This window comes from Ambystoma mexicanum, chromosome 5q (genome assembly GCF_040938575.1).
Source record: "Ambystoma mexicanum isolate Mex_15411 chromosome 5q, UKY_AmexF1_1, whole genome shotgun sequence".
NCBI lineage: Eukaryota > Metazoa > Chordata > Amphibia > Caudata > Ambystomatidae > Ambystoma > Ambystoma mexicanum.
The window spans coordinates 993977524-994001643 of record NC_090933.1 but is presented as its reverse complement, the minus strand read 5'-3'; the positions used below and the strand labels follow the sequence as shown (position 1 = coordinate 994001643).

At 47.8% G+C, this 24120-nt stretch overlaps 1 protein-coding gene across 1 annotated transcript in view; it reads right to left on the bottom strand.

The window, feature by feature from the left end:
- The window catches only part of LOC138498338 (fibrocystin-L-like), an 848238-nt gene that overhangs the window by 224706 nt on the left and 599412 nt on the right, over positions 1-24120 (bottom strand). Inside the window, exon 27 of the mRNA XM_069622136.1 lies at positions 19615-19768. Coding sequence (XP_069478237.1) covers positions 19615-19768 — 154 coding nt within the window. The remainder of the gene's footprint in view (positions 1-19614; positions 19769-24120) is intronic.

Below are 24120 nucleotides of genomic sequence, written 5' to 3'. Positions count from 1 at the left end.
GTGGGTCAACTTCACTGAAAACACAGCCATGCCGCGAGTCACCCCAAAGCAGCTGGTGATCATGTAAACATGCAGAGTGTGCCACCTCCTACGATGTTCCAAGAGATGAGTGAACCTGTCACACCATAGAAAAGCTTGCTCAAATCATTTGAGCAATATGCAAACGTAGTGTGTGGCACTAATTATAGAGCGGATACGAAAAATCCCTATTGTTGCATTGTTAGGGGATGGCAGGACAGGAGAAATTTGAAGACCTGTACTTTCCGAAGGGGAGTCTCTCAATTTAAACGAATATGAGAAGTGTGTAAACAAAATGAACAAACATTATGAAAAGAAAATAAGTACTGTATACCATGTTATAACGGTGTGCAGTAATACAATTGCAGCAAAAAAGTTGTCTTTAAAATAAATCGTGGCAATGCCGTGGGTTGACCCAGTAAAGGAGTACCCATTTTACCATTTAAGAGGGGCACAGGTTGCAGGGGTGTCCTCCGCTCCCCTTAAATGGTGTAATGGGTCGCAGGTTGTAGGGGTGTCCCCCACATCCATTACATGGATTGTGGCGGAAAAACCACAGCCCTTTTGCCGTGATTATTTGTGTAAACTGCCATTTTTGCTGCATTTTTAACACATGGAACTGCTATAACTTTGGGAAGAGATTGCAGGAGGAGGGAGAGACTGGGCCTCACTGCATTGTGAAAACAAACCAAATTGTGCAACTTCAACCAACAACTGGATGAGAATGCATAAGGGGCAAAGTGAGAGAGAAACTGTGGTCAGAAGACGACCCTCCCCTCCAGACAGTGCTGCAAAAAGGTAAGAAGGTTGAGCACATGAAAACATTTGTCAAGACAATGGAATGCAGAATGAAGCAAGTGACAATTAAAATACCTGAAACAGTACAAGGCGCACCTGTTGGCGCAGCCGACACAATATACGCCGTAGGTAATCACCCAGTTGGGAAGAAAAAGGCATCAGAGGAAAGGAGTCACAGAAAGAACCCCTCAAGATTAACACCTCTAGAGGGGAAGGAAAGTTCCAAAGCCAACCGAGAAGATGCTACAGATGTGATGGCATGTCATACTCGGTTGTACAGCCAGAGCGGCCCGGCACCACACATCATTTGCAAAATATGTAATGGCAAAGGGCATCTAGAAGCAGTTCTACTAACTGGGTAAATGAATGAAGTACCAATTGCGATGATGATCAATTCAGGAGCAAAGTATACCATGCTGCCAGAGACACTATGGAAGGATAAATTCAAGCACACATATTTCCATGAAATCGATATCAACCTGAAAGTCTATGAGGGGGCTGAGATAGAATGGATTGGTTGGTTTCAAGCCACTTTGCTTTTCAAAGGAAGAGAGGATGTTGTTAAGCTGCATGTATCAACAAAAGGGTCAATGCCTTTGTTGAGCTGAGCTAATCAAAAACAAAATGAGATATGCAGTTCGACCCAAACGTAGACGATACTGTTTTGTCAGTAGGAAATGGTCAATCACAAGTCATGCAGCAAATACGGGAACAGGTTTTTCTAGAAGAATGAAGGATGTGTGAAAGGATTTGTACACCAGATAAAATTAAAACACAATTTTAAACCAGCTGCACAGGAGCTATTTAACATACCCATCGTAATGAGAGATGCAGTGAAGGCAGAACTTAAAAAGTTGGAAGAGCAAGCCATCGTAGAAAGGACAGATGCTCTGGAGTTAGTGTCACAACTAGTAGGGATGAGGAAGACTTCTGGCAAGATAAGAATATGAGTTGATATGAGGGAACTCAACAAATGAGACATCCACTGCAGACTATACGAGAGTTGATTTCAACCATGGGAATTGGGAAGGTATTCATAACCCTTGAACTCATCTCCGCTTATCATCAAGTAAGACTTCAAAAGGAATCCCAACATTTGACTGCTTTTATAACACCGGGGGGCTTATACCAGTACGTGAGGATATCTTTTGGACTCATTGAGGATATCTTTTGGACTCATATCAGAAGCCTCAGTTTTCCAGAAAATAATGTACAGAATCTTTCACAGTGATGGTGGTGTTATATTCTTTCAGGATGACATTCTAATGTACACGGAAACGCTAGAAGAACATGATAAAAGCTTGATAAATTATTAAGAAAACTGCAAGATGTTGCAGTGACTTTAAGCAAATGAAAGTGCAAAATCAATAGAAGGGAGAATGAATACCTCGGACATGTCATTTCTGAGTGAGATATTTCCCCTAAGAAGGACCTGGTAAGCACCATTGAGAAGATGTCTACTCCCATGAGCAAGGAACACGTTACAACATTCCTACAGATAGCAAAGTAAAGAACTGTGTGCCGGATTTTGCGAATCACAAAGAACAATGTTAAATCTGGTGAGAATGGGAGTAAGGCTCGACTGGGATAGGCACTATGAAGAATAATTCATGTACATAAAGAAGGCACTGGCGGAGGCACTGGCATTGGACAACTACAACAGGGCAAGGAGAACAATAATCACAACTGGCACGAGTAATGTACCTTTGGGTGCAGTGCTGGTGCAAACAGGAGGAGGTAGAGAATATGTGATAGCTTTTCGCATCCAGACTACTAAAATGACCAGAAAGGATATATACCATATTTGAGGAGGAGGCTCTAGCATTTAAATGGGCAACAGAGAAGTTTAGGAGTTTTGTATGGGGAACAAACTTCAAAATACAAACAAGACTACAAGCCTCTAGTGAAGATAATTTCATCAAATGGTTTAGACAAAGGGCCTCATCACGAGTTGGGTGGTAGCCCTTAAATGCGGCAGGTAATGCTTTTACCGCTGCATTTAAGGGTTAGCCTAATCATGAGTTGGGCGAAAAGTGGGACTTTCACCTCCAGCTTTATGCTGGTGGTAAAAATGTCCCCTTTCCAACCATTAAAGGTGCTATTAGCATGGCACAAATAGCACCACCCCAAACCCATTGGGTCCAACAGGACCCAATGGGGAATGGGGATTTACTGCCGGATCACGTAGTGGTATCGCTATTTGCGTTGGCGGTATCCCAGCGCAATTACCTCCAGTATGCTGCCAAACTCGTGATGAGGCCCAAAGTGTCTGCAAGAATCAGAAGATGGGTTACTAATCTGTGGGGGTACAACTTTGAAATGGCATACCTACCTGGTGTACAAAATGGTGCAGCTTATTGGTTGTCGAGAAAATCAACTAATGAACAGGACCCCAACAGTGAAAAAGAGCAAGAAACAATTCTAGAAATAAGGGAATCAACAATTCCAGAAGAAGAATAGAACAGAGCTTTGATAGGTGATAATGCAATCCTCACAATCATGAGAGGCCTGGTGGAAAACACAATGAGTAAAAGAATGCTTAAGATAGTGTATATCGAAGCACTATGAAACATAAATGATTAAGTGTATGAGCAAAACAACGTTTTGAAGAGAGTTGACAAGGTTGTGCAACCTGAAGAGATAAGGCAGAGTATAATTGATCCAGGGCACCTAGAGCATCAATGAATCGTGAAGACGAAACAAAGAATCAGAAATTATTACTGGTGGCCTGGATTAGGAATGCAAATAGAGAGAACTGTGAGAAATTGCATCCCTTGTAAAAACTGTGATAAAGTGTATGTGAGTGCGAAACTTTCAATTATGATGACTGACATTCCAAAGAAACCATGGGAAAAACTAGGTATGGATGTTGTATGCCCGATATGGAGTGATGGAATTCAAACGTATTGTTTGGTGGTGATGGTTCTGACTAGGTGGGCAGAATAACCATGACACCACAGGTAAACATGAGAAGAGTAATTGAGTTCTGGAAGATTTGTGTGGCCGTGAGGGCTTTCCTAACATGGATTTGACAGATAATGGAACACAGTTGAAACCATGGGAGATGGAGAGGTTTTTAAGGACCATGCCATTGAGCATTGTAAGATTGTCATATATCATCAACAGACAACTGGAGGTGTTGAATGATTCAACAGAATCATTAAAGAGCCAATAAGATGAGCACAGGCAAACAGGAAAGATTGGAGAAGTGCAGTCAAGGAAATGTTAGTAACACATAGGTTTACACTACATAGCCCTATGGGTTTTTTGCACTTTGAATGAAGTAGGGAAGGAAACCAAATACCAAGCTGCTTCCAGCATGGATGAGTAAGTAGAGTACAGTGGGTGTTACTGTGGATGGTGTGGAGGACCGAATAAGAAAGAAACAAATGGTAAATGAAATGTTATGATAGGACTGGCGTGAAGCAAAGGGAGTGCCCCAAAAGAGGGGATTGGGTCAGGAGTAAGTTCACAGTATCACTTACAAAAGAAGGGAATTACTGGGCAATGCCTGTGAAAGTTAAGTGTGTATATAAACAGGCCGTTAGAATGGCGGATGACAGTGTGTGGAACATGGAGAGAGTGATGGCAGTGAAGGGGAGAACACATAATGGTGAATTTTGGATACTTACTGTTGCATGTTCAGGAGCTGACAGAAGAATAACAATCTACGTGCAAGCAGTGAGCACATTGTGGGAATGTTGGGAGCCATGTGAGGCTCTCAGCAGCAATTCATAGGAAGTTGAGGCCACACTTGGAGATGTGATTGTAACTGGCATCAGATGGCATTTCTGAGGAATTGGAGGTTTTGTACTTGGCATGTGATGGCAGTACCTGGGCATGTGAGGCTATCCTATACATATGATACTCAGGCCTCAAAATGTGGACTCATCACTAGCCATTGGCGAGTTACAATTGACTCTTGGAGAGTAAGAAATGGTGTGCTTTGTGCAGGATTGAGTGACTCTTTAAGCCTGGCAAGTAACATGGAACTTGAAATGTGTACCCCTTCTCCGAGGATGTGTGTGCATTGGAGACTGTAAAGCCATCCTTACGCTATAACCTATCACAAGAAAAAGAATCAGGACAGCCCTCACACCCTAATGAATTACACAGATCACAGCCCTTTTATCTTCACATCCAACTCCTGAGGCTGCTTGAATTAGTATATATGGTTAATGTGTAAACATTTTAATGTTAGGGAGACTGATGTGAAAAATGAAGTGAGCACCAAGCTCAATGTGTATTATGTGATCGAAGCATACAGGCCTTTTATCACAGACATAGTTATAAGGGGATCTGTCTGACAATGAGCCAGGTGTGAAGTGAGGGAGGAGTGAGGTGGGTACCATTAAAGGAGCCAGGTCTTCAAGCCTCTGTGAAGGTAATATGGCAAGGGATGCACTTAATTCATGGGGAAAGACACTTTCAAAGTTGGGATGTGACAGCAGAAAATAAGCTTCTTCCAGGGTGTGATGTGTAGAAGCGAGATATGAAGCAAAGATTGAATGTATAAGACTAGAGGTTTCTGGATGGGAAATTGTGTGTGAGTATGGAATTCATGAAAGGTGGTCAGAGCTGTTTCTGTTTTAAGGCTCAGCACATCATACACACATATTTGAATTGTATGTATTTGGTGACCAGTAGTCAGTGGAGGAAGCAAAGGGCTAAGGTGATGTGTTCACTTTTCCTGGCCCGTGACTAAAGAAGGATGGTAGACTACCGTAAATGCTTTTCCATAAACTAACATGGAAGAGATGAGGATATTAACAATAACTACTCTGTGTGTGAAGATTAGTGAAAGGAGTATTTTTTGAAGGTGCAGAGGAAGAATAAGCATGTACTGACTACCACGTTGACCTGCAAGTCTAGAGAGACACGATGGAAGTCGGTATCAAGATGTATGTCAAAATGAGCAGGTTAGAAAGCAGGTTAGAGATGAAAGCCCTATGTTAGTGTGTGGTATGCTTGATAAGGTCTTCACATTTGTCTCTGTTAAATGTGAGTCAGTTGTCATGCACCCAGGTGTTAATATCAGCCATTCTGCATTGTAGGCTATGCAAGTAGAATCATAGTCCTTGTCCGTGCTACTAACAATGTGGTTGCCATCAGTGTCAGAATATAAGTGAGACTAAAAAAGAGACAACGCACAGATTCTAAAATGAGGCTTGTAGTGAAAAGGAAGAAGAGAAGGAATTGAGATTTGGAAGAGAGGAAGAAGTCAATCCAGGATAATGCAGTTCCTAGAATCTTTGGCAAGAGTGGGGAAGATATGACAGTTGACAGTCCCAAATGCTGCCACCACATGCAGGCAAATGACAAAGCCTACTCAATCATAATTAAGGCTTCCAGTTTTCCGTTTTTACAGATTTTTATACATAAATACAGGTGGAAATCAATCTGCTTTCTGTCTGTATTTAGTTATAAAAATGGAAAAAAACTGAAGAACAGGTCTTTCTACCTGGTTCTCTATGATGTCTCTAACACATTGCAGACCAATCACATTTCAGATTGGCAGCATGGAGAGTATAAAAGTTGTATAAAAATAGCATTACAGTTCTGCACATTGCTGATGGCATATATTTTAAGGCAGCAGCAGTCACAGGAGCAACCATTTGTCATGGAAAAAATGGAGCTAGCATTTCTTTCCTGTAAGGCTGCATGGGCACTTTAATAAATACATTTATTATTAGAATAAATGCAGAAAAATACTGGTCGCGGATTATCTTTTTGTGTGACAAAAAATACATGTGGATAAATACTGAAAAAAGAGCCAAAATAAATATGGATTAACACAGATGGAAATGGCAGAAAAATTAATAGCATAAAACCAGAAGCCTTAATCATAATCAGCGAAATGGAGTAATTAAAGTTACTCACTGTAACTGACTCATAGTCCATAGTCCCCTTTCCTTCATCCTGGCGGGCGTCTCCCAACATGGGGACAGTACCGGAACCTTTGGCTGCGAAAAAATTGAGCTTCCCCTTTAAATTTAGTACAGAGCACGGGGGCGCAAGCTCAGGCGCGGGAACGACCCGCCGAAGCCCTGCGCTCCAGCACCTCACTCATTCCCTTTTTTAACACATTAGACACTTACATACCTGGCCTTACTGATTTATTAGCACTTGGCAACAAGCAGGGGAAGGTGTGTGGGAGGTATGGAGGAAAGGTGACTATTATTTATTGTATATTATTTGTATTCAGTTCCAGAAGAACTTTTCCAAAAATTCCAAATCACAATTCACGATTCAAATCACAATAACTAAATCACAAAACCTAAAATCCTAAAATCCAAAACGTTCAATCAATATATGCATACATACTCATACCGTACACTGGTTATCATAATTTCTTACAACTTAATTTACTTTATGTTGGCCAAGCCTAATCAATCATTGGGGGCAGGTCTTTATCCTCTGCAGGTGCCTCCTTCTGCAACAGCCTCCCTGCCTCTCTCCGGCTTGAATCAGATCACCTTATGTTCCGGTAGCTCCTTAAGACCTTCCTCTTCTCTTCCTCCTTCTCTCTCCCTCGCCCCTGATAATTTCTGTTCTTTTTTCTTCCACCCTCCTTCCTTCTTCTCCTGCCTAACTTTGTTCAGTTCTGCTGACTGGTTTCCTGGTTCACCTCACAGTTTTACAGGAGCCAACCCCCCCACCCCTGCCAGTCTTTGCACTTGCCTCCAGGCCACTGCACTATTTTCAGCATTTCTGCACTTTAAGTTTACGCTCCACCCACGAGTGAGACAACCATTCTGCACTTAACCCAGGGCCTATTGGACTGGACGCCTGTGTTCACCACACCCCCTCTTCCTCACAGCTCTCTCTGTACACATGCATGACCTAAATGTACTAGGGCTGGTAATGCTCGTCTGTCCTGCCAACCCCACCCACCCCCCAACTGTAACACTTTTTTTTTTTAAATAATTTTTATTAAATTCAACTAAACAATACACACCAAACAACCAAAACATAAATCATCAAAAGCAACATACACTTAGCATCAATATGCTGCTTCCCCCACTCCCCCCAGTCTGAGCCTAACCATCTTCATTCTTCGTTACTGCATCCTGTGACAGATGCTCCATCCCCGTGGAGTCAACTGGGTCCGGAAGTGGCCCAAACAGTTCCGCTATTAGTGACTTCCACGCCATCAGGAACTCCGTACCCTCCAATCCCCTGACATTGCTAGCCTCCTGCCATACCATAGTTTCTGCCTCCGCCCATTTCTGCAAGTCCCTCCAACACACCTCCACCCGTGGTCTATGACATGTCTTCCATCCTATGGCTATTCTTCTTTTTGCCAGCACATATGCTAAGTCTTTCAGTTTGCTCACATGTTTTAGCTTATCAGACCTCGGGAACACCCCTAACAAACAAGCCCACACCGTGTCCACTACCATCTTGACCCCCTTCTCTGCCAGTTTACTTTCCACTTCACGGCAAAATCGTGCAATGACTGGGCACAACCAGAACATGTGTACCATGCCCGCATTCTCCTCGTCACACTTGGGGCATGCCTGTCGACCTGTATTCGCAAACCTCGATATCCTCTGGGGTGTCATATATGCCCTATGCGTGATATACAGTTGTATCTGTTTTAATCTAGCATTTCTAGACACCTTCTTATGATACCCGTGCACCCGTTCCCACATCCTGTCTTCCATCGGGGTCCCCACTTCAGTTTCCCAATCCAATCTCAGTTGGCTGATCTCTTTCCCCACTTTAAGCATCAACATCTCGTATAATCTGGATAGCTCATGCCCCCCTTCCGCTATGTCATAAATCATATCCACTGTGGCATCTGGCTCTCCCTCTAGCACGGTTTCAGGCCACATTTCCTTTACTCTCTGCACCAATCTATAGTATGTAATATACTGACCCGCAAGCAACCCAGACACATCCCGCAACTCCTCAAAGGCAACAATTGAGCCCTCCTACCAAATGTCTCCCATGGTTGCAAGCCCCACCGGCTCCCGGTGGTTCCTGATTATCTTCCTTAGCTGTACATCCACCCCCGTCAATGTAACGAGTGGTCTCTGCAGGGAGCATGGAGTTGCATTGTCTAACATCTTACACGCTCTACGCCACACCTGCCACCCCAGCAACATCATCGCCGGACGCCCTTTCAGTTCGGCTCTGGGTACCCACATCATTTCTTTCAAGTAAAAGGGTGTACAATCCTGCCCAAACAACCTGTGTTCAGAGGTTTCCTCATCAGAAAGCCATTTAGCGACGTACTGCAGTTGGCTTGCCACATAATACACCTCGCAGTTAGGTAATTTTATCCCTCCTCTTTCATGGAAGTTCTGTAGCTTCCACAATGCCACTCTGTTCCGTGTGCCATGCCACAAAAAATCCCTACACATACTGTTCAGTCTGGTGAAGAACTTCTTAGGTATCAGTTATAGAATGTTCGCAAAATAGTGCAGGCGTCTAGGCAGGACCACCATCTTGAGCATCGCTGCCCTCCCCATCATGGCTAAGGGCAGCCTCACCCAAAACCGCATGCAGTTCTCAACTTTCCCCAGCACCATCTCAGTGTTATGCTTATGCGCTTCTCCCACAGTGTGATAGATATCTAATCCTAAATATCGGAACGTATCAACCGCCCATGGCACCGGCAATACAGGTAACCTCTCCGCCGGGATCCCCACATACCTTCCCAACGGGAACATGCTTAACTTCTGGGGGTTCACTGCTATACCGGAAAGACCCGCATATCTATCCATTACCTCCAGGATGTATTGGAGATTCTCTTCCGGGTGCCTCAGGTACAGCAACATGTCATCTGCGTATAGAGAGATCAAATGATTTTCCCCTTTTACCTCAATGCCTATTGTGTCATACTGTTATCTCAGGTATATCGCTAGAGGTTCCAGGGCGAGTATATAGAGCATTGGGGACCACGGACAACCCTGTCTGGTGCCCCGACCTAGCTGCCACCTTTCCGATATCACCGATCCTGTCTTGACCCTGGCCAGCGGCGCCTTATACAAAATCTGCGCCCACCGTACATATCCTGGCCCCAGCCCGTAACCTTCTAGGGTCGCCAACAACCATGGCCACTTAACCGAATCAAAGGCCTTTATTGCGTCCAGGGACACTATCGCCATTTCCCCGGTGTGTTCACTGCTGCCCTCAATGATTCGCTGAAGTCGCCTGTGATTATTCCAAATATTCCTGTGCTGGACATATCCCGTCTGATCAGGGTGTTTCAATCTACCAATCACCCTCTTCAACCTATTTGCCAATACAGCCATCAATATTTTACTGTCTTGATTAAGCATTGATAAGGGGCGGTACGAGCTACAGCTGTGCCCAGGCTTATTGGGCTTGGGAAGCGGTATTATGACCACCTCCCTCAGTGACTCCGGCAGATATCATGTCTCAAATGCTTCATTCAACATTACCAGCAGCGGAGGGAGAATCTCTTCCGCATATGTTTTATAAAATTCACTGGGGAGTCCATCCGTCCCCGGCGTCTTGCTGGTGGGTAACTGCCTCCCTACCTCCCCCAGTTCCTCCAGGGTGATTGGTGCGTCCAACTCTTCTCTCTCCTCCTCACTTATCTTGGGCAGCCCGATATCCTCCACTGTCTCCACTATCGTATCATGGCAGTTTTCCCCCTGGTCTGCATATAATATCTTGTAATAGTCCACAAATTCTTGGTTAACTCCCTCTTGAGTATCTGCCACACTACCGTCCTCCCTTGCGATAGTTCTAATCGTGTCTCTGGGGTTCTCACTCTTATATAACCATGCTAAGAGTCGACCTGGCTTATCCCCCCCCCGCGTGCTGCCTCTCTACATATTTCCGATAATTCAGGTTACACAATCTGTCCCAGAGCTCCGCACATTTCTGCTGCAGCATAAGCACCAGCTCTAATTTCTCCCCAGTATCGTATTCACCTCTCAAAGCCTCCTCTAGTCTCTCTTCTGTCTCCCGTAGGTCAGCCAAAATGCCACCCTGTAACCCTTTAGATTTAGCGATAGCTGCCCCTCTCATCACAACTTTAAAGGCCTCCCACAGCGTTCCCGCCGAGTATACGCTACCTGTATTTTCCTCAAAAAAATTCACAATCTCCTCCCTCATATCTTCTCTAAAGAGGGGGTCTTTCAATGCCTCAGCTCGCAGGCGCCACGTCGGAATCCTCGCTCTCAAGGGGCTAAAACGCCAAGCGAGAATCAGGGGAGAGTGGTCCGAAAGGACCCTTGCTTTATATTCTATTTGTACCAACTCTGCTGTCACTTCAGACGTAGTAAAGAAATAATCTAGCCTAGTGTGCAGCTGCTGCGGGGCAGAATAATGAGAGTACTGCCTCATTAGGGGGTGACACGCTCTCCATGCATCCACCAGCCTGAAATCATTTAGCAAAGCCTGCAGCGCTTTGGCCGCAGGAGCTGGTCTATCCATCTTCCCGTCTGACCTGTCTACCCTTGGGTCCAACACACAGTTGAAATCACCCCCCCAAATCACGGCACTCCCCACGCACTTGCTCACGTTAGTACACAACGTCCTAATGTACGCTGCTGTATTCTGGTCGGGGCATACGTATTTATTATGCTTATTTCCCTATTTTCCACTAGCCCTCTCAGAATGACCATTCTCCTGTCCGCCTCTGCCACCTCTTGTAACCGCTGGAAAGGGACATGCGGTGCCACCCAAATGAGCACGCCCCTGGCATAAGCAGAGTAAGATGAGCCCATCACTCCCTTCCACTTCCCAGCGATCATATCCGCTTTCTCGCGTGTCAGGTGGGTCTCTTGTAGCAATGCAATATCTATTTTATGCCTGCGCAGGTAAAGCATAACCTTATTCCTTTTCAAATAACTGTTTATCCCCCTCACATTCCACAATATTATTCTAAGGTCCCCCATGACTTCTCCAAGTGTCTTTCCGCCTCCCACAGGCGCAGTCCGACTCCGAGGTCTCCACTCGTCTACATAGGCTCGTTCCCAAATTCCAACCCCCTTTAACCCAAAAAAAACACCCGCTAAAAACTATGTACACATCCAACTCCCCACCTCCCTCCCCTCCCCCCACCCATCCCTTCCCCAATAACTCCCTCCCCAACTGTTGCCCAGCTCCATCCCTGGATCTCAGGCACCCCCACATCTAGCCCTGTCTGATACACACAGAGCCCAGTAGGGTGAAGCGCCCTAATGGCCACTTAACTATTGGTACTAAATGGGGGTGTAAGGACTAGCCCTGCCGGGCCCCTTATTAAAGCTACAGTCCCAGTGCACGCCATACAATATCTATACTACCCTTATCCCGTCTGCTAACGGGCCACATCAATGACTATAATCAAGTCAACATAGTCCAGAGCCACACCTACTGCCAGCGCTGTCGTAACACTTTACTTATCTCGTCCGCCTCCTTCGTCCGCCTGGATGTCGGGCTCCTGAGGGCATCCCTGCGTATCCAGCCATCCCATGGCATCCTCCGGGGTGTCAAAAAACAAAGTTTTGTTTTTATGAAAGACCTTCAGTTTCGCAGGATAAAGTAACATGTATTTCTGGCCCGCTTCCCTCAGTCTCCTGTTAACAGCCCCAAAGTTCATTCGGCTCCGCTGCACCATCAGGGTGTAGTCCGGGTAGGCTGTTATGCTTGCCTCCCCCCGCTTAATAGTTCCACCCTTACGGAAGTACTCCAAAATCCTTTCCCAGACTCGATAGTTGAGGATCTTGGCGATAACTGGCCTAGGCGGATTGCCCGGCAGCGGCCTCCTCGTCATGGACCTGTGTGCCCGCTCCACAGCAAATCCCTGAGACAGAATTCCTCCAGTTATCTCCTGTAGCAGCATGCCTTCGACAAACTCCGTGGGGTTATGGCCCTCCGTTCCCTCCGGTATACCCACAATGCGGATGTTATTCCTTCGGGCGCGTCCTTCCGCCTCCTCCGCCCTACTCTCCAAGTTGCCCACTCTCTGCACCAGGGCATGCAGTGCCGACTTGTGTGAGGCACAGTCCGCTGTGTTCAGACTCCCCTCCTTCTCCAGGCTCTCTGTACGCTCCGACAGGGCCCTCACGTCCTGCCGGAGTAGGTTCACCTCCACTTGCACTTCACCAACCTTAAGGTCCAGCGCTGATATTAATTCGAACACAACTATTTCGAGCTTGGCCTCCCTAGTCCGCTTTCAAGTCTACTTTCAAGTCCGCAATCGCAGCCAGGACCTCTTGATTAGTGCCCACAGCGGCCATGCTACCTGTGGGGGGCTTGTCCTTGCTTCTGGCACCTTCCGGGCCGGGCGGTGTTCTGGAGAATTCGTCCCGCGTGGGCTGCTTCACTTTCTGCCTCGAAGGCTTAGTAGACATGACTTAGCAGCCGCACGTTGTGGGTCAGCCCACCCCTTATGCTCCGCAGTTAGGGGGAGAAGGGAACGCCCTCCGTTCCAGAGCCCTAGGCCTTACCCAAGCTTGGGGGCCTCAGAATCTCGAAGGCTCTGCCAGCCGTCTAATGCCGCAATGGGTTGTGCCCTCCCGCGTAATAACAACCCGCCTCAGGCTATCCGCCTCTTATCAGGGGGCCAGCTCCAATGTACGCAGCTGCTGTTTGGGGCGCCGATGCTGCGCCTCCTGCTTGGCCAAAACGGCCACTTCACAGAGGCTGGTGACCTCAAATGCAACCACAGTTCACAGTCTGGGCGCCAGCACACTCCGTGTCTACACTCTCAGTTATCCTGTGTGTGCCTGTGGATGGGAGTCTGCTGTGAGGTCTGAAGTGTACCTCCGTGCTTCCCTTTCTTTTGGTGCCGTTTCTTGCAGGTTGGCTCTAGTGGATTCTTCCGCAGGCCCGCACTCACTGTTAGTGGCACCGCATAGCTTCCCATTCACTCTGTGCCCTGTGTTGCGCTGCCGTCATCTCCTCCGTCCGCTTGCTGTGTTGGCGCGCCTGCTACGATGTGCCCAGCAGCTTGCCCTTGTGCTACTGAGCACTTACCAAGTGCCTTCTCGTTATCTCTGTCACTTTTGGATCATCCCCATATCCACAAGTGATCCGGGGTCTTTCGCTGCCGTAACTCTTAACAGTGCGCCTTGTTATTACTGCACTTGGGACTCACAGCACTCACTCTAGGTTTAACTGCTGCATAATGTTGGCGCCCTGCTCTTGTGTAATTTCACTCAGGTCCGCCGCAGTTCCTTACATCTGCTGTTCTTATTAGTGCTGCATTGTTCGCCTAGGGCACCCCACGTGTCTTCCCGCGTCCGCAACACTTGTTTTGTGGCTTATTAATTTACTTGCGGGTCATCGCCCTGGATGTTATTATATTACATTCTGCAGATATCCTCCGACTGAGTGGGGGTGATCCGTGGTTTCTCTGCGTTCCAGTGACCTTCCGCTGTGTGTGCCAGTCTCCTTCATATGCCAGCGTTGGTCCGCTCCCCCCGTGTCGGATTCCCATGCCTCTTGTCTCTGTGCTGCCGGGTTGGATCGTGTGCCAGGGCTCCACCGTGCAGTGTCTTCAGGCGCGCTGTGATTGTTACTTCCCCGGGCTTCACTCTGCAGAAGCCCAGTCTACCCCTCGTAACAATGTAGCACCGTGGTGTCACTCGACAATGTATCACCGTAGCGTGCATGTTCTAAGGGCCAGCTGGAGTCGGAGTATTCGTCGCTATGAATACGTAGCGGCTTTCAAGCTGGTACTGCTCGACTTGATATATGTTTCGCCGCGGTGACCGTCCATGTCCGTCTTCGCCTCACTGAGCCTACATTTGTCTGCAGGTGTTCGCCATTTTGTCTCCGCCGTTGTGAGACCGAGCCTTCCTTCCGAGTCCCACTACTGCTATTCCGCTTCGTCTTTTCATGCCGCAAGATATCGATTGTGAGCCCCGCACGCTCCAGACACTAGCTCAGCTTCCTTACACTTTGGGAGGCCTTTTATCCCCCCAGCCTCCTCCGACCTGTGCTTCAATTCCGCGTGTGGCGTGGCGTTCACTCTTCATGCGCCGTCCAAGGTGCATACAAGAGTCCAGTGCCTCCAAGGGCACATCATAGTCATTCAGGGCTGCCTTTGCATCTCCTGCGCACGCGACGGGTCCTTTGTCTTTTGTTTTTCATTCGGCGGCCATCTTCCTTTGTCCAGCTGCCCACCTCTCGCCAACTTCTCCTGGACACTGTTACTCTCTCCCTTTTCTGTATCAAGTTCGCAGTGCACCTCCTCGTTCTCACAGGTTTCCCACGCACAATCCTATGTTTTGGTGTCGAATGCTGCAGTTTTGCACTATGTTTCTCCGGATGATTGTAGGATCTACAGGAGCCCACTGGAAATCCCGTCCTCTCACATGGCTCCTTGGCCACGCCCCCCCCCCAACTGTAACACTTCATGCACTTGCACTAGGAGAAATGCCGTCCGGCCTAGTATGCTAGTTCTCTGTCTAGTTTAATTCGGAAACTTCAAGGCCTAAGAATGATTACTATATTCCCTTGTTTCCCTCCCGCCTTGAAGTGCTCTGAAGCACTACACCTGTGTATAAGCGCTGTATAAATAAACAATTACAATTAGTGTCACTAATAAGATCATATAAAATCAACTAAAATCAATCGTCGTAGTGTATGTTACATGCCATAACGCCTAATACATAATTACATATCTAAAACATTTAAAACATGTTTAAGACTTTTAATAGATCATAAAGGTCATACAAATTACCATAAAATAACCCAGAGTTAGCCCTTAGGAGCCAACCCCATAGGTTTGAATCAGATTCAATTTGGCGGGCATTTTGTTGATAACACTCCATAACCGGTACAGAGCAATGTGTACACTTTCATTCTCAGTCTTCAGGCAATAGTTCCAAAATACATCTTCCCTTATAGACTCGTAGCTATGTACCATACTGCCCAAGATGGTCATGTATACGTTGCTCAGGGCAGCACATTCAGTAAATGGGTGCTTTGCCGTTTCCAATTTTCCAGGCAGTTGCATATACGACAACACCTATCCTTGAGTGCGATCCCAAGTTGAGCACCCTCAAAAACATACAGTGGCAACTGGTTTATATGTAGGCCCAGTCGGAAGCTCTGTACTGCTGGATTTGGGCACTGTCTCAGTTATCTCTGGGGTTGGAGAAAACTCTGCACCACCCCTGAGACGCAGGTCTAGGTACGAAGGGTAGCCAAATGGGCTTAGTTCTCAATCCAATCCCAATGCTTCACTTTGCATTTAAAAATATGTTTTAAAACAACATACCTGGTACCTCTATTAAAGTCGGGACACCACCCAATACTCTTTTATAGGTTAACCATTAGTAAGCCAATCTTCTCATCCCTACAACTGTGCCACAGATTCTCACCACACCCCAACGAGAGTTGCTGACATTTCGGCTTGGTATGGATGTTTAGGTGCAAAAGTCCCTTTCTGGTCAGCATCTGGCTCTTATGCGAAACCAGCCCCAACTCCAACTGAAGAAATTCAAAAGGGTGGAAGGGCTCAGCATACGTTTCCAAAAGGAACCCTCGATCAGATCAAGCGAGTGCAAGTTCCCCACGGCCAGTGCCGCCAAGCTATATAGAAACATGGGGTAGAAGCACTGGGTATATAGAGTAATTATCCCCTCCAAAGAGAACCCAGCTGTATTTCTTGCAAAATTGCCAATCAACTGGGTCAAACGTTGGGCCTTGGCCTTCTTAATGGCCACTATACAGGAGTATGTCGTACAGACACTCATTTCTAATCCTAAATATGGATATGAAGCAACGTAGTCAACCTTCCCAAGACTACTGGTGAAACTGGGGCACTTCACCCTTTTGGGTGAAACCGCCATGACCTTAGTCTTCCCCATGTTAATACTCAAATCGTTTTCTGTCGAGTATTTGACCAAAATATCAAACATGGCTTTGGCTCTGCTATAGGTGTAATTTAGCATAACCAAATCATTGGCATAGAGCATACAAAGGATGGACTGCCCGCCTCTGTTCGGGCAATAGCCAATGCCTGGAACAAATCGGGCAGGGAGATCGGACATGTATATATTATAAAGCAGTGCCGCAATAGTGCAACCCTGCTTTACCCCTTTGAAGATGGTGACTGGGGCAGACAATCCCCACTCTTCGTTCAATAGAACACTAGCTTGTGTATTCAAGTGGAGACCTTTTAATACATTAACAAGCCATTTCGGACACCCCAGGATAGCATTTTACACCACAGTTTCTCACAGTTGACCCCATCGGAAGCTGCTCTAAAGTCCACAAAAGTAACATACAGAGTAGTCCCACCAGGCTTCAACGTCCCCCTAATCAGGGAGTCCAAAACCCTAAGTTTGTGCAACATACAGCAACCAGGGCAGAAACCCGTCTGCGTAAATTGCAGCACTTGGGATACCTCCATTCATGTATGAAGCTCCCTCAGAACAAAGGTGGAAAAAGTTTCCCTGTCACATCCAACAATGACCACAGTCTGTAATTCTCTGGCAATAGGCGATCACCTTTTTTATAAAGTGGGACAAGAACAGACTGCTGCCATGATGTCAGTATTGTTTGTGTCGCACATACCTTGTCGAACAGGATTTTTAGTATGCTGCCCCACTGGTCAGGGTTCTGTTTTAATACCATGTTGGCCTAAGCCATTTGGACCAGGGGCCCTGGAGTTTTTGAGCATCAAAATAACAGTTTGAATGTCACCTTCGTCGAAGGACATGAGCCACCCCCCAATCATATCATCTGGGGGAGAGGCCTCAGTGCCGGCTCCACTATTCCTTCCAACGTGCCCCATCAACTCTAATTCCTGTATAGGGTTTAGGCTACGTTTCTTACGATCCCCAAAGGCATCGGCCAACATACCCCATATTTTCCTAGGATTCCCACCTCTAAGCCCCACAATCATAGTCTGCCAATGCGAGTTAAGAATAGATAGCCTCCATCGCTTGAGCCATCTTTTATAGTTTTTCTTAATACACCTCAAACGTGAGGCTAACTCAGTGGCCAACAACCCTTGACCATGGGCCACGCATACCTCTCTTTACATAGATCTCCTAGCATCGCTGATGGCACCATCTGAGGCATGGCAGGGTTTCCTACATGTCAACACGGGCGCGTTGGAACCTGCGCCAGTTTTAAAAGCCAGTGTTTTAACCCATTCCTCTATCTCATTGCAACTCATGGGACCCAAGGCATCAATATCCTCTTCTCGAAGCTCAGAGATCATAATCCCCACCCCCAACAAACACAATTGCCAGTGTGGTTAGCTTGGAGTCCGATACAACCACTCTCACTGAGCCTAGTGTTTTGCAAATTAATAGTGAGCGCAAGAATATTGTGATCACTGAACTCAATGCGGACAACATTTAAATCTTCAGCCATCATGAGGCAAGTGGTGTTCCCGAAGAAGTAATTCAAGGTATCCTCACTATCATTCCCGGGCCAGGTGTAATTTCCGGGATTGTCACCCTTCGTTCTACCGTTTAGCATATGAAGTTCCCACGCCCTCAGGAAGGGTACCCAAATTCTCCCCTTGGGATTACTTATCCCTTGTACCATCATACTCTTATTTGTGATATTGCAATAAGTAGCACACAACTTGTCATCCACGCACCTAGCATTTAGAGCCCAACCTAAAATAATCAAGTACTCGGCAGGGTCCCCTTCACATAGTACCAGGGTTTCTTAAATGTTTAATTGCAGCTCATCCAGTGATTTGGGATTTGGGGGAACGTATAGATTTAGGATCAGCATTTTCCAGTCCTTCACACTTGACCCAGGGAGAGACTACTCCGCCGTGTCCCACCCGTACTAACATGATCTGTTCTCTAGTGTACCGGTTTGACTGAACCCTATGGTCGGCTAGGAGCTGACAATTTGTGGCAGACTATTTGTTTCAGACCCAAATTAAACAAAACATTGATGTTTGCACACACTAATGATACCGCTTCATAAGAGGCAAAACGAATCCAAGCCCAATTAGTGGGACTACCCCATTTTGGGAGCTCAATTTGCAATATGTTCTCGGAGGTGATTGCTGACCAGGGGACCATGGCCCAAAGCCGCAAAAGGGAGGATCTATTTGGGAATGTGCTAATATCAGAGGTATGGATCTCATCCAGCCTTACAGAGGTGCCTAGCCATAAACCATAACTGGCCCTCCACCCTAGTGACTGTGGTCATGCAATAAGGGCCAAGCTCAGGAGTGGTGTTAAGAAGAACAGGGGGGGCTCGATGGGATATACCAACCTGAGGGGGCAGGGGGCAGCAACAGGGTCAGAGGATTTTACTGTTGTCACCCAGTTAGAGTACACCCCCACTCCCCACCAATTCTCCTCCCAGAGATTCCTGTAATGCTGCTGTTCTAGATTTGACCTTAGTTCTTGGGGCCCATTGCAATAACCACCAGTCCCTTTACCCTGTGATATCCTAAATCTCATAGGGTTGGGTGGCAAAGGGGTGGCTGGCCTGGGTCGAGCCCACCTGTCCATGGGGCCAAGGAGAGACACAGTACGCTTGGATCCATCACCCAGGACCCTAGAGATCACAGTGGGAGTCTTTTCCACTCTGATGGGGTTGCTCAAAGGGAGCAACAGCCATACCCCAGTGGGAGGGCGAGTAGGTAGGTTGGACCTTTCAAGGTTGTTCCCCCAGCACTCCCTACGTGATGGGTCCGGTTTACAGGGTGGCATAGTGGCTTCCATCATAGTTAATTCGACACAGGGGGCCTCTAAAGCATCCTCTTCAGTTCCCGCTGCGATGTTGACTGAGTCTAGGGACCTCCAAGTCACGTCCGACTCGTCAGAGATCACAACCAAGTCTCCCGCTTCAGCCAAAACTTCCCTGCCAGGAACCCTCCACCTAAGTATCCTGTACCCTTTCCGGCGCCCAGACAGGAAGTTGGCAATATTTGCAAGTTTGTGGGCAATGGTAGGTGTCGTCAAAGGAGGTGGTGAGGTAGGCAAAGACACCTTGCTAAGTTGCAACAGTTTAGCCATCATGGTGTGCAGGGCCCGATGGTCAGTGGATACTACGGAACAGAGAGCAAACAGGGCTTCAATCTTAGCCAGCAGCTCAGTCAACAAGTTGGAGGGAGTGTTGATCCCTTTAATGTTCTCTGGGTCAGGCAAGTGCGTAGGTTCCTGGAGCGAGCCGCCATAGCCTACTACCGCAACTAGGGGATGTATCAATGCGTCCAAATTGGGACTGGCAGACAAGTTTGAAAACTGAGTGGCATCCCGCACTGGTATTTGCAGGCCCAGGGAATTCCGATATATGGTCTTGCAAAGGGTCAACAAAGATCCGTTGTTGTCCAAAGAATGAACAGAGCACGACAATTCCGAGTCTGGGTCTGCCTCAGGGGCCGACCCCTCAGATATGTGAAGGCCCCAAATCCATACAAAGTCAGATAATGTGATGGTAGTGGGGGCGGTGAGCTTTAAAAAATTAGTAGTCCAGCTCCCAGTTCCACCAAAGAAGCCCTAGATCCAAGGCTGGGAATTAGACCCATTAGCCCCTGCAATCCCCACATCCTTCTTCCCTTTTTTGGGGCTTCCTTTTGTATTTTCCTCATTTGCAGGGGTATCCAGACTTGCTTCCCCTTGTAGATAGTGTTGCTACGCAGGCCCAGACTCCTTAATGGCTTGGGATTCATTTTCAGTAGGGTTTAGGTCGCTAAGGACCAGCTGACACATGGCGGGAATGCCAAGCTACAACACTAAAATAATGTGACACCTAACAAGGGGATTTAGGAGCACACCGGTTTGAGAGTTAACCAGGAACTCTGACAAATCTCTCAAACACAAAGATAGCGTTGAGTCTGGCCACATCCACAGCAGGCACACATACCGTCAATGACATTAATACTGAGCCATAGAGTACTGTAGGTAAAATTCTTACTGCAGTAGATGGTTAGCTCCCACGCGCGGGGTGACAGTGCATTAACTTCCTAAGGTAATAGGCACAGGGCAAGCGGACCCGGAAGGGAAGGACTCCCAGAAAACAGCATTTGTCAGCAATCCCAGCCACCAAGGGCAAGGTAGTAACGCGAGAGGGGGGCTCAGCTCCGGCTCCAACGCTCCACGGTAACACAGAAACACACTATGCTGTGTTGGGAGATTATGACTGAAAAAGCACCGCCTCTAGCAAGTGCCACTGTGAACAGACTACGCACGAGTGAGCCGTTCCAGGAAAGACCAGGAAACACACATTGCAGCACATGGTGACTATGGACTATGAGTACACTAGTTACTACAGTGAGTAACTTTAATTACTCATATGTCCTGTCCCCTTTTCTCCATCTTTGCGGGTGATCCACAAATAAGTAGGTAGGGTGGAGCCGTGTCAATCTGCATCATATCTTAGGATGAAGCAAACAGGTTCTTCAGAACTGCCTGACCAAACTCTGCATCGCGCCTGGAGCTGGTGGCCAAGGAATAGTGCTTGCAGAACGCAGACAAGGTGGCCCACGAAGCTTCCCTGCTGATGACATCCCAGGAAGCATCCCTCTGAAACCCCACCGCCGTGGCCTTAGCCCGAACCGCATGGGCATCAATCTCCAGGGGGACCTGCTTGCCCATGGTGGAATATGACTCTGAAATGGCCTGCACCATCCAATGAGTGATGGACGCCCGAAAGCCGGGGGAGGAGGCCTCAAAAGTGACAAACGGGGCCTCTGACAACCTGAAGGATTTTGTTTGAGAGAGATAAAACTTAACCCTCTTGAGGTCCAATGAATGCATGGCCCTCTCTGCCTCTGACTGTGGGTTCGTTAAGAACACTGGCAGACAGATCTCCTGGTTCAAATGAAATGGAGTGACCACCTTAGGCAAGAAGTTTGGGTGAGTGCGCAAGATGACCTTGTCGTTGTGCAACTTTGTGAAGGGCTTGATAGAGGACAAAGCTTGCAGCTCGCTGACCCTGTGGGCAGAGGTGAGAGCTACAAGCAGAACCACTTTCAGTATTACCAGCTAGTTGTCCACGGAGGCCATCGGCTCGAAGGGTTTATGCTGCAAGACTGCAAAAACACATTGAAGTCCCAGATTGGATGCAGTCTATTCACCAGAGGGAAAAGCCTAGACAATCCCTTGAGGTGGGCCTTAACCACTGGGTTAGCTACCCAAAAACACATGCTCAGGGGAGTTCTTGTAAGCTCCAATGGCTGCCAAATAAGTGCGGCAAGTATCCACCTGAACCCCAGACCTGGCCAGGTGTGCCGAAAAAGCCAATACATCGTCCAGAGAACAGGTGACCAGATCCAGACCCTTGTCCCGAGCCCAATGCAGAACCTAGCCCATTTGCTCTTATACTGGGTCTGAGTAGAAGGCCTCCTTGCCTGTTGAATGATGTCCCAGTTTTAATCCGAAAACTGAGCATGCTGTAGCCTTAGTTGCTCAGGAACCAGGCCTCCAGAGCCAACTTGACCGGGTCTGGATGTTCCACTGCCCCACCCTGCTGCATCAAGAAGACACTGCTGGGGATCGGAAGGTGGATGGGCCCCTGAGAACACAACTGAAGCATATCCAAAAACCAGGCTCCTGAGGGCAAGTAGGGGGCAATCAGGATGAGGCTGCAGTCCAACAATGCCCTGAACTTGCAGAATGTCTGCTGGAGCATAGGTGGCAGAAGGAATGCATAACATCGGCATCCATGCCATCATATCTGGAAGGTGTCTCCAAAGCACCCCCGACCCCAGCCTGCCCAGGAGGCAAACTGGGGGCACTTGGCATTCTGGGGCAAAGCAAACAAGTCCAGGTGCGCAAACCCCCAATGTTGGAACAGGTGCAACAAAAAGTTGGTGCGCAACTTCCACTCGTAGGTGTTGAACCCCAAGCAGCTCAGCTGGTCTGCTTCTGTATTGCTGTCCCCTGGAGGTCGACCACCGATACCCAAATCCCCTCCTCCAGCACCCATTCCCAGATTGAAACTGCCTCCATGCAGAGGAGGGGGGAACGGGTGCCAACCTGCTTGTCCAGGTAAAACACTGTGGTCGAGTTGTCCGTCCTAACAAGAACGGACCTGCCCCTGAGGTGGGGCAGGAAAGCCTTGAGGGCCAGGCCCACTGCCCTGAGCTCAAGCAGAATGATATGCAAGAGGGCCTCCACTCTGGACCATGCACCATGAATCGCGTGGCCCTCCAGAGTGGCCCCCCATCCCAAAAGAGAGGAGTCCGTCTTCACCACCAGGGTAGGCTCCAGCCAGGTCAAGGGGGCGCCCATGAAAACATTGTCGTCCATCAACCACCATTGAAGATCGGGCAGGAGGAGCGGAGGTACTGGACTCCTGTCTGACTAAGACCCCGACTCCAGATCCCAATTGGCCTCCAGGTGGAGCTAGATACTCCACATCTTGTAGCGAGCATGCTGCACAGTGAGCACGTAGGAGGCCTATAGACCCAGGAGGTGATGGAAGCCAAAAAGTGCCCTATTGCCTTGCGAAGAGAGAGAAGCCTCTCGGGTGTGGGTAACACCAGCTGAACAGGCGTGTTCCAATGAAATCTAAGGAAGACCAGATCCTGGGAGGGGTACAGTTGACACTTTGTCTGGTTGAGGGAGAACCCCAATCATAGAGAGTGTCTGACAGTCTCTGGCAGGAGTGTAGTACCCCTTTGGGTGACCTGCCATCACTAGCCAATCATCCAGATACAGCTATAGGTGATGGCCCTCCAGGCAGAGGAGACCTTCCACTTCATTCACCAACTTGGTGAAGACACAAGGGGCCGAGGTCAGGCTGAAAGGCAGCACCCTGTACTGAAAATGATATGACATAATCGTGAACAGCAGAAACATCAAATGCGGCTGGTAGATGGGGACATGCATGTACGCATCCATGAGGTCTAGGGAAAACACCCAGTCCCCTGCAAACAGAGAGCCTCCGTGATGTGCACGGGAGTAATCATCTTGAAGCACTCGAGTGCTAAAGACAGATTGAGAAATGACAGGTCCAGGACTACCCTCAGGCCAGCCTGGTTGTTCTAAGGTACCGCATAAATCCTGGAGTAGATGCCGGAGCTCCTGTCTGACTGAGGAACTGGTTCATTTATTTATTTATTGGACATTTGTATGAAACCTATACACAGGTGTTTTCAGGTGCCACAAGACAAGGGGAGTGCATGGGAATCATAATAATACAACAAAGAACAAGGAAACAGTTATATTGGCCTAGTGAAAATCCTACAAAGGTGATAAGTGCAAAGGGGTTGGGTATAGTGGGAGAAGTGCAGGACGGGGTGCCCCCATGGGTGGGGGTGGGCAAGTGCTGGTCAGGCCAAGGCGGTAAGTGCCAGGGGAAAGGGCGGGCGTGGGGAAAAAGTCGAGGAAAGGGAGCACGCAGTCAAGTACTGGCAAAGAATGCTGGGAGGGACTAGTGGTGGGGTGGTCTGGT